Genomic DNA, 12500 nt, shown 5'->3' with positions numbered 1-12500 from the left:
AATAAACCATGTGACAGAAGCATTATACAAACTGCAAAGTACTCGATAAGAAGCTCTTCAATATATTCCCATCTTGTTTTGGTGAAAATAGATCACCTGTGGTGGTGAAAATAGCTTACCTGTGGCGGTGAAAATAGCTTACCTGTGGCGGTGAAAATAACATGTTTAAGAGAGAGACCTCGTGCTCACATTATTTCATTTAAATAAAAAAATGTGACAGAGGCATTATACAAACTGCAAAGTACTCGATAAGCTTTTGGATATATTCCTATCTTGTGGTGGTGAAAATAGCTCACATGTGGTGGTGAAAATAGCTCTCCTGTGGCGGTGTAAATAACTTGTTAAGAGAGACAGATCTCGTACTTCCATTATTTCATTCAGGTAAAAAAAAAAATTTTGACAAAAGCATTATACAAACTGCTCTTGAATATATTCCCATCTTGTGGTGGTGGAAATAGACCACTTGTGATGGTGTAAATAGCTCAACCTGTGGCGGTGAAAATAGCTTATCTGTGATGTAAATAACTTGTTTAAGAGAGGGAGTTCGTACTCACATTCCTTCATGAAGTAGGCATAGGGTGGCAGCGACAGCAAGACGATCTGGAAGATGAACTGAAGCAGGAAGTTGATGACCGACAGGCCGACCACCGCTTTCAGGTAGCGACCTGTGTGACCTGCAGAGATGAAGAACAAGGAAGTCAACTTTCAGCAAAATTAAGATACGTTTTGCTCGGTACGATTATCGCTCAACGATGATCGTTCATGTCTCAACGATGATCGTTCATTTCTCAACGATTATCGTTCATGTTTCAACGGTGATCGTTCATGTCTCAACGATTATCGTTCATGTCTCAACGATTATCGTTCATGTTTCAACAGTGATCGTTCATGTATCAACGATGATCGTTCATGTCTCAACGATGATCGTTCATCCCGCAACGATGATCGTTCATGTCGTAACGATGATCGTTCATGTCTCAACGATGATCGTTAAACGGTTTTCAAGATCACTAATTATTTTTTAATGACGGGATTGTTTTGCTTCGAGAGACTTCCGCTAGAGTCGCTAACGATCATTATTGACTGATAATTAGGAGACCAAAAGATGTTTATTGGATGAACAATATTCTGCTCCTACTCCATTTCCTCAAAGCTATTTTCTCGCGACGCTTCTCTCATGGGACACTTCCGCCACTTGACTTTTAAGAAAACTATTTTGTCTCTTCGAAAATCGCGTAGACACGGACGCTAGAAACAAAATACTCGTAGTACACACTTTAAACCCACTATCGGAGAAATAATATCAGAAGTGCAGGAGATCTGTATATTTCGACTACTATCTGTAGTCCTCTTTCTGCTGAAGAGGACCACAGATAGTGGTCGAAATATACGGATCTCCTGTACTTCTGATATTTCTCCGATAGTGGGTTTTAAATGTATATTTAAAAATGTATTATAACATTACAGTTTCCCAAAATAGTACATCCTCTATATTGTCCCGCAACGATAATCGTTGAACGTTCATCGTAAAACGATAATTGTAAAAATCGCACAAAGCAAAGCTTACCTTAAGGTCACGTGGGTGGGTGTCAGGTCAGTCATTAAGGTAATGTACAGTGAGAGACAAAAATATATTCCTATATTTGTCCGATGATATATGTAACATGTCGAGACATTATGAAAATAGATTAGAGACGTCTCCAGCTGATTTTCGTAATGTTTCGCCATGTTTCATCCATCTCCGAACAAACATGGAAAGATAGTTTTGTCTCTGTATATTAAAAAACGAAATAGATCAATATTATCCTATGGTTTTACATGTGGCACTTGGGAAAGTGGAAACATGGATATGAGATGTCCTTGAGTTTGTCCTGTATTAATATACAGAATCATTAATTCATCCTGTTGGTTACACCTTCTGAATTGGATTGGTAAATTAGCTTTCTTGTTCCTGTCTGAAATCTGGTACGTACGAAAGGCTTGTTTCACTGTTTAATAGTGAAACCCCATTTCCCTATTTATATATTTTTCACCTCAACTCATGAAGGAACATGTGCGCCCACACGCACGCACACGCGCACACCCACATACACGCACGCAGGCACACCCACACACACAAACACGAAGGCACACCCACACACACAAACACGCACGCACGCACATGCAAGCTCACACCCACACACATATACACATAAGCACGCACACCCACACACGCAAACACGCACGCACGCACGCTCACACCCACACACACGTACACACATATACACATACGCACGCACTCAAACACGCACGTACGCACACGCACACACGCACGCTCACACCCACCCACACACACAGGCGCGCGCGCACGGTTCGTAAGGTTTTATTTTCCTACAATAGTATCTGGAGTCTTGGCATTTGGTCTGCCTCAGACACAAAATATTTTTCAACTACGCTTTCCCCTCCTTCCCTCCCTCCCTCTCTCTCACTCTCTCTTTACACAAGCAGAACTGACAAGCGGCATTTACTCAGTAGTATAGAGAGAATCTACAAATACTAACAAGATAACAATCGAACGTTTCGGGTGTGTGTGTGCGGGCTTGTGTGCGTGCGTGCGTGCGTGCGTGTGTGTGTGTGTGTGTGTGTGTGTGTGTGTTTTCACTTGGTCTTTGGATCACGTGTTGGACTCGTGATCGACAGCTATTTCCCTCCTGGAAGAGAGCTCAGAGCTCGTAGGTCCGATCTATGGGTAATGCTATGACCTTGCACACACACACACACACCCAACTCCCCGCCCACGAGAGTCAGAGTAACGACCCGAAGCTCAGCGGTACCGAAATAATTTCGGACCTGGGCAGGATTCGAACCAAGAACTGCGGGCCACTATGGTGTCAGTTCAGCGCTCTACCAACTGCGCCACCGAGTCGTGTGTGTGCGTGCGTGTGTGTGTGTGTGTGTGTGTGTGTGTGTGTGTGTGTGTGTGTGTGTGTAAACGTGTGTGCGCCTCCTTTCCACCTTCCCTCCTGACGCAGAGGTAGGCTGTGGCTCTCATTTATCGTCCCACCCCCAGAACCGTCTTCACATCGATCTATCCAACCACCACCACCAATCCATACACCACCCACCTCCTTCCACCCTTCCACTGCCTCTCCACTGTTGTCCTTCTATCTCTATTTCTTGTCTTCTTGGTTGTCTGTGTCTTACTAGTTGTTGTCCTCTTGTTCAATCATTTGGGTAACCGGTTTGATCTATTCCTTTGGCATCCCTAAACCATCTCAGGTGTGATAACCTATGTCATTTATTTTATATTATTTGTTCATTTATTTGTTATTATTTGTCTGTTTGTTTATTATTTGCTTGATTTTCATTTATCATTATTAATCTGTCAAATTATTACTATTTACTATTTACCTGCTTGTTTATTATTTAACTATACCTATGCATGTACTTATTTTATTTATTATCATTTATGTTATAATTTTTTTTTTCATATTTTTTTCGCATCCGACCTAGTTATGGACCAAAAGGTCTCCTGTCGGCATGCTCCGCCTTTGTAATCCTTTGTAATAGGCTTATACTCAGAACTTTCTTTAGGACACAGTCACACCAAGCTTGCGACCTGTTTCCAACCACCGGCGACCAGACTGATTTGTGCTGTTCCTCTGTTTAACATAAAAATAATTCAAGACAATAATGCAATTGGAATGAATGTCTTCCCCCGTCACGAAGATGAATACGAAATAGCCGCCTGACGCTAACCATGAGAGAAACAAAAGTGTCATCGTCCGTCGAAGGAGGTGGTCGGAAACAGGTCCTAAGCTTTGTGCCGTGACTGGGGCTTAACTGAGCCTTTTCTCAACTTGAGTATACCTCGAACAGGTCTCAGCACCCTCGCCTATGCTGCCCACAGTGTATTCTTCATGATGACTGATGTCAAATCCACTTTCATAACTCAATACTACTGTCAACACAGTTCCATACGAGATGATCCAAACACAATGTAGAATGTGTCTATCTTTAACGAGATGATACATACAATTTGTGTTGTTAGATTTTTAACCCCGTTATTGACCAAATATTGGCTCCAACATGGATTTTTACATCATAACTTTGACACTGGGTGGGATGTGTCTGTCTTTAACGAAAGAATACATGCAACTTGTGTTGCTTAATTTCTAATACGATGATCGAATTTTAATTCTATGTTGTTTTTCTACTTAAAATTTCTTGAGAGACGAAGACACTGCGTTGATCTGTCCCATTGCATACATCACTTCCGATTTCTCTTCGCTGATCTTCACTCGCATTTCAGTTGAAAATTCATTCCTCTTCCATCTTTCTAATACTCCCTGCAGCTTTATACAACACTTCGTAACCACTGCACAATCATCTGCATGGACAAAGAACCTTGTTTCAGCATGATCGAGTCAATAGTTTATTAGTGATAACACGTTTCAGGTGGTCGTCGACGTCATCTAATTAAGCAATCAATCAAACGTGCTAACACAGGATATATATATATATATATATATATATATATATATATATATATATATATATACACTCATGACCCAAAAACTATATATATATATATATATATATATATATATATATATATATAATATATATAATAAATATACACTCATGACACAAAAACATTATATATATATATATATATATATATATATATATATATACATACATATATATTGTTTTTGTGTCATGACATTTGAAAATAAACTCTCCTACTAGGATTCGATGGCCTTCGTCTTATAAAAAAGCAAGGCGCTCAGGCGAGGGTTCGAATCCCAGTAGGAGAGTGTAATCGTATGTATATATATATATATCTATATATATTATATATATGTATATATAGACATATATATATATATATATATATATATATATATACATATATATATACATATATATATACACATATATATACATATATATACATATATACACATACATATATATATATATACATATCTATATACACATATATACATATATATGTAGATTTTGGAAGTAGGCCGTTAATAATGCATGCGTTGTTAAAGTCAACAGCTGAGATAGCATTATTCTGTTTATAGAATATCTTTTCTATGTTACGCACTAATGTACGGTCGTCTGGATGCAGATTTCTGAGTAGAGTACTGAAGTCCATGGTGTTTTCCTCTAGACGTCTTTCGGCTCTAATTAGCCATCTTCAGGAGGTGTTGTCTGGTTGAATTGTTGACAGAGAATGACGCGGTTAGATCGCGTCATTCTCTGTCAACAATTCAACCAGACAACAACTCGTGAAGATGTCTAATTAGAGGCGAAAGACGTCTTGTGGAAAACAGCATTGACTTCAGTATCCTACTGGGTAATCTGAATCCGGACGACCGAACATTAGTGCGTTACATAGAAAAGATATATGTATATATACATATATATATGATTTATATATATACATATATATATATATATATATATATATATATATATTACATATATATTTATATTATATCCTTTAGGATGAAAACTATTTAAAAGAAAGAAATGCGCAGCGGCCTTCTTGCAAGGGAAAGTATGGATGCAGAGAGGCGCAATGAGATGTGAATCAGAGGAAGTGATCAATCACTCGTATTCTTCTTCTTGGATGGAGTGAGACGACCGGGAGGGTTGTCCTCCGCCGAACACCGGCTTCCGGTGAGACACCGTTCGTGCATCACATTCCGAGGTGGTGCAGAAACGAGGCAACTATGTAAGCGTTACGAAAACGCACACACGTAAGAAGTCCCTTAATCCGACACTCACCAACCGCCACTTGTGCGGACGTTTGGGCCCAGGACATAAACCCACCTCGGGAATTGGCCCAGAACATAAAATAACCAATTCCGAAGCGAGTTTATGTCCTGGGCCCAAACGTCAGCATAATTGGCGGTTGGCGAGTGTTGAATTAAGAGAGGCGTACATGCATCCATCTACACTAGGGGTTCCCAACCTGGGATATACGTACCCCCAGCGGTACATTTGCACTTTTCAGGGAGTACATCAGGTCTGAGGAAACAATTACTGTACAATGATTATTAAAGAGGTATGTATGAGACGAATCAAAATATTTTATTATTCCATTTATTGATTTTGTCACCATTAAGATTCTTATGCAGTCTACACGTACATATTTCATAAAATAATATAAAAATATAAATTCCATTTTTTTTTTACTGATTTTAAGGGTACACGTGAATCTATAAAAATATCCAAGGGGTACAGAGGGTAAAAAATAAACAAATAAATAAAATAAAAAATAATAATGAAAATAAAAAAAGGGAGCCTCTGATACACATATACCTATACACGTATCTATCTATCCCTGCACTCCCCCCCCACACTGTTCAGCAGAAAGGTCAGAAGAAAATGACAAACAGTTTCCGTAAGATTCTTTTTCTTCCACACTATTGTTGATCCTCTCGGCTCTAATCGCTTCCCTCACTACTCCATATCTCCATCTCTTTCTGGATCTGCCCTCCGGCTTAATTCCTCTTGGCTTCCCTCCTCATGGCATGTCTATACCATCTCAGTTTATTTCTTTCATATTCTCATATTGATTCAGTATCAACCTCTTTCCTGATTTCATCATTTAAGCGATCTCTTCTTTTTATTTTCTTTATCAAACGCAATGCTCTCATCTCTGCCGTTTGTATCCGAATCTTTATTCTCTTTTTGCTGACGTGTACATTGTTCACACCCTCTGCAACTAATCGATTTCACAATTTCACGCAATTTCTCTCCAACACCACTCCCTCCTTCAATTTACCACTTAATGTAGTTGTACTGATTGCATTTAATCGCACATCTGAACAGCCTCGCGCTAATGCCAAAATCAATCGAGGAAACCAGAGAGATGCTAGACAAGCCTGGTGATGGAATCTCCTGATGCACAGCCTGTGGGAGAAGAAGTGCCTCTGAGCTGGGTGTCTGCATCCACCATAGAACCCATCGCCGGCGAGTTTAAACCTAATAAAGGATCCAGAGTGAAAGAGAAAAAACGTCATCGTCGATTCCGGCGGATAATCATAAGCAAAGCACATTCCTGAAAGGCTAACCAGTGTTATCGCCTGGTCATTACTGGAAACAACGTTCTGAGGTGTCACTACTTATCGTTGAATGATGTGGATGCAAATCTCGATATTCGACTCCCCTGTCACATGCCTCCTGACCCGCGATCCAATACTCAATATCCTTTAAAAGCGCTCAGTGAAGGACTTATCACACTGGGTTATTTTTCCTCCAACCTCCAATCAATCGGCAGTACCACCCACCCCCAGAACTTTTTCTGTCATAAAATCACTATAGCAAACTATTTTGTTTTCTCAAAAACTTAATCTCATTCGGTATGCTGGAGGAAAATTGCCTTCCTCCAGCATATCAGATTCCTTCCCGTAAGCTGCGGGCAGCAAATCTGCTCCAAAAGTCGGAGGAAAAATGCCCCAGTGTGATAACACTTTTATACACACCTGCCATTTCATTTTCCTACAGACTCTGTTCCTCTCTCACAGAAACAGGTTCCGCAAGCGCGGGTGGTCTGACCGAGGTCATCCACTTGCTTAAGGTTCTCCGGACCGCCAATGAATTCAATCACTCACTGTTTCCATTCCTCCCTAACTAATGTTTCAGCTTTTCTTTTTATCAGACCCGAGTAGATTAAACCGCTGTACCTCCGTGAGGTTAGAGACTACTATATGATATCTAGTTTTATAGTCCTTACGCTCTAAGAAATCCGTTCAGGGTGGAACGCGGATTCCCTTGGTTGCGACGTTGCCAATTTGACCACCAATATAATTATCAGATCGTCACTTTCACCTAGTGAGACCTCGACGTGGCAACATGGGGGAAAAGCGCTGTTGCCACGTGCCATAGAACTGATTGAAATCGTTGTTATAATCCTAAGAAATGATATTCGTACTGTACAGCTTCCTTTACTATTTACACAATATAAGAAGAGAAAAATAGTACTTAGATGGGAAATGAAATAGAGTCATGTAATGAGGTTGATTTGGCCCAATGGTTCATGACGTATGCCACAACGTGAACGGACTCCTTGCAGCGCATGAAAGCTCTAGAACTGTAATAGCAAACCATAAGACAGTGTCTTAATTTAGTCCTTATCTTTTACGCGTTTGGTGACAAAACTTGCATCATGTTTCCACGACTTGCTACTTATTCTATCTTTGCTAATGCCATATTTACGTCAATCTGGATCTTCTCGTTCTCAATACGTTTTTAAATTTATGTTGATTTGTTACCTTTATGTAACCTATTCATTATGTAATCGGTTTCCACTTTTCTGTATCTCGGTCATGGATGTTGCATTAAAAAACACACTCAGGTGTCCCCTCCCCCCACTACCTGTTTATCTTAACAGTCATCACAATCTAAGCCGTGTATATTTAATTTTGGTTGTTAGCAGGTAATTTTATCCAAAGGGACCCCTTCCCTCTGTCTTCGTGTTAAAACAAACACCATTAAATCTTAAATCACTGCAAAACAAACAATGACAATTCTTTCCTTGGTGCATTTAGATGATTCAATGCGACCGTCTGGATCAATTGTTTTTTTTTATTCAGTTCACAACATGTCTTCTCCATTTCTGCACAAGAGGACGGAGAGGGGGGGTTCGCCGATTTAATGAAGCGGCCTTGCTGTGGATATGGTGTGTTTAGCGACACTGCTTCTGACCTAAAGCAGTGGACGAGATGCAGGAATGACCCGTCATCCAGGAGGTGCCAAGATAAGAGGGAGGGAAGAGAGTGGAGTATGTGGGGATGGAATGGGTGGGAGTGGTTTGTATACCTTTGTTTTTTGGCTACCTCCCTTGTAAGGGGGAAAAAGCCTTTGGTAATGTATGTACAACTTGTCACATTATTGATTTCAGACGAAACAAGCAACGCCTTCTATTGTCTGGCCCTATCGCAATCTATTTTCACTCAATTATAGTTTTCCATTCGCGCTGTGAGAAATCATATCGATGTACTTGATATCTACATTTCGTGTGGAAAGTACGCCTTGACTGTAAAGATAATAATAATGGAATAAATTAATAAAAGATAAAAGAAGTTGAAAAAGCGTCTATTGATGGTGTCGATAAGACTTGTACTGTTTCCATTAATGTCGCAGGACGTTTTCGTTCCGATAAGAAAGATTTCCCGCCATTCAAGGTAGCTAGGAATAATCATGTCTCGTATTTGTTTCTGTCATCTGAGGGCAGGATTCGAGCGTTCATGACATCACACGGAGCTACATAAAGGCAATAAAAATGAATAAATCAGAAAAAAATATACATATAAGAAATAAAGAATAAAACAAATAAACGGTCTTAAAGCAGGTTCTGCGAGACTTGTTGACGTTTTCTTCTACGAAATGCAAAACCAGTTATGGTGTACATCATTTTTTGCTTCCAACTGTCGTGAGTCTTATCAGGCTCCAATTACGCATGGGATCCTTATCGTACTTTGCACAGAAGGAGCAGAAGTTGAGCACTTTACGCCAGGAAGCGCTGAGTACCTGCGGTCGAAGCCGCCACCTTTGCCCTATGTACATGCAATCAGGGATAATATAGAATCGGAGAGTAGTTCTTGATTCTTTCTTAAAGCTTAATATGCCCACTTTAAATCCATTACTACGAGTCCAGCTCTGCTGTCTTAACATGATGACCCTGCCTGTACCACTCTTGTTAAAGCCCTTGACCCACATGAATACCTCTATTAGATCACACAGCACTCTTTGTCTTTCCAGAGAGTGGAGACACGTCTGTGGAAACACAAACTTCGTCTCCACATGAAGATGTACGAGTATTGGAGATAATTATTTTCCGCAATGTCCGGTTTCACTTTAATTTGTGGTGTTGCGTGTCTAAGATGGGTACTGTCCATGTTAAGACTAGCATTCCCCATCCCGGATCTTGCCTACTATTTGTATAACAGTACGTTGGCGTCGATTTCTTGTCCAGAGTCTGTACTTATGCTTGCTCTAAGAGCGTTACGGTGTGTTACATTGCTGTGCATATACAAATAAAAAGGACAACAAAGGAAATACAAACAGCAACAGACCTATTGGTCCTTACGAGGCTGCTTGCAAACTGAAAGGGACCGTCAACAGTGGAGACAGTTAAGAACAGCTGACTTCATTTGAGCGTACGAGGTCACGATGCTGAGAAACAAATTGGATTGGCCTGTTACATCTGGAGCGAATGTCGCTGTCATGTAACGTATTTTTGTCTTGTGTGTGTGTGTGTGTGTGTGTGTGTGTGTGTGTGTGTGTGTGTGTGTGTGTGTGTGTGTGTGTGTGTGTGTGTGTGCGCGCGCGCGCGCGTGTGCAGGATACGTACGTTTAGTGTGAAGGTGGTGGGGAGCCTACTACGCCAGGAGGTGCTGAATAGCTGCGGCCGAAGCCGTCGTCTTTGCCCCAAATATGCGCTTAAGGGACGATTGGGACTGGTAACAGTCACTGCTGGGAATCGGAGAGGAGTGTGGGACTCGAACCCACAACTAAGCGAATACGAGAACAGCACGCTTCCGATAACACTACCGATGCACGTTTAGTGTAAGGTATGGTTCAATATGGTGTTCCCAATTGCAGTTAGTGAGAAACGTGACTGTTGCCTTGGCTGTTGCTAACAACAGTGTTAACGATTAGCCACTGTTCTAGTTTGTGTGTATGATTCACCATGGTCTTGGGTCACGTGTTGGACTCGTGATCGACAGCTATTCCCCTCCCGGAAGAGAGCTCAGAGATCATATATGACCGATCCATGGGTAATGCTGTGACCTTACACGCACATACACACCCAACTCCCCGCCCACGAGTGTGTGTGTGTGTGTGTGTGTGTGTGTGTGTGTGTGTGTGTGTGTGTGTGTATGTATATATATATTTATATATATATATATATATATATATATATATATATATATATATATATGTGTGTGTGTGTGTATGTATATGTATGTATGAATGTATGCATGTGTGTAAATACGTACGTACGTAAGCAGTAATTAATTCTGTGATGTATGCATTGAGTGTCATGCATGTACTGTATAGGTAGAATGTACCTTTAATACAGTCATACATACAAAAATATCCACACCTTAAAAGTCGTGCATAACAAACATAAAAAATATATATTGTACAACATAATTATCTTTGAACGTGAGCAAGTGATCCGGCTGTATTATAGCAACAAGCGGTACACGATGTTGGAACGAGTGGATGTGACAGTCTCTACTGATTGATTGATTGATATACTTGTTAGTTTATTTGATTAATTTTGATTTATTTGTTTATTGATTAATTCATAAATCTATTTATTTAGATAATCATTCATTTATTCTTCGTTTATTTTTATTCATCTATTATTATCATTATCGATATTATTATTTGTTTTTATCTTTTTATTTATCTATTTTATTTATTTATTCATTTATTTATTTACTTCTTTTTTTTCCAGATTCGTTTGAAAGTTGCTTTATCATTCAATACACTGAGCTGCTCCTCTTGTCACCCAAGACCTGCATCGTCTATAATTACGGTCACGTGACACGGATGGAGACGATGGATGACGTAGCATTTTATGGGCTGCAACAGCTTGACGTATATATATAAAAAAGTTTATATACAAGGTCATCGTCACACTCGAATATTTCACACAGAAGTTGCTTCCTACTTTTTCTCATCTCCGACAAACCAACTAGAACGACAAAGAACGACAAAGAAAATATCGTATATGAGCTACCTTGGAGGTGTGGTTAGAACAGAACTCCATAAGCAGGGGACACACGAGAATGTAAGCCGATCTGACGCGTGACCACCGAGATCCGTGGCGGGAAGCGATGACGCCGACAGAATGCAAAGCCAAACCACAGGCTGTTCCTTTGGTTCATTTTTAAACAATATGAGGCATTATGGGGTGAGGTGGGGATGGGGAGGTAGACAATATAAGTGAAATTAAAACAAGATTTAAAAAAAAAAGAGAGGGAGGTAGAGCAAGAGACATAATAAGCGCCACCTACGAGAACGCCTATAGTGGGAACGGGAGGAAGCTATGTGTAGAGGGAGTGCAAGACATCATTGGGACTTGTTCGAGGTCCAGATGGCTCAGCTGGCTAACCGCTTATTCCATCTACGATACCATGAGCTATGAGCTACGATACCATGAGCTATGAGCTACGATAGTAAGAACTATGTGCTACAATAGCATGAACCATGAGCTTCGGTAGCATGGGCTACAGGCTATGATAGCATGAACTATGAGCTACGATAGTATTAGCTATGAGCTCCGATACCATGAGCTATGAGCTACGATAGCATGAGTTATGGGCTACGATAGCACGAGCTATGAGCTACGATAGCACGAGCTATGAGCTACGATAGCATGAACTATGAGCTACGATAGCATGAACTATGAGCTACGACAGCATGAACTATGAGATACGGCAGCATGAACTATGAGTTACGACAGCATGTGCTATGAACAC

General features: G+C 40.3%; 1 protein-coding gene across 1 annotated transcript in view; it reads right to left on the bottom strand.

Annotated features, from left to right (window-relative positions):
• Nucleotides 1–12500, bottom strand: part of Piezo (piezo type mechanosensitive ion channel component) — a 168269-nt gene that overhangs the window by 115740 nt on the left and 40029 nt on the right. Inside the window, exon 4 of the mRNA XM_076200470.1 lies at nt 555–674. Within this exon, the coding sequence (XP_076056585.1) occupies nt 555–674 (120 nt within the window). The remainder of the gene's footprint in view (nt 1–554; nt 675–12500) is intronic.

This window comes from Oratosquilla oratoria, chromosome 17 (assembly GCF_046742065.1).
Source record: "Oratosquilla oratoria isolate Oo_2021 chromosome 17, ASM4674206v1, whole genome shotgun sequence".
In the NCBI taxonomy this organism is placed as follows: Eukaryota; Metazoa; Arthropoda; class Malacostraca; order Stomatopoda; family Squillidae; genus Oratosquilla; species Oratosquilla oratoria.
Note: the sequence above shows the minus strand (reverse complement) of the source record. Positions and strands in the feature narration are given on the sequence as shown.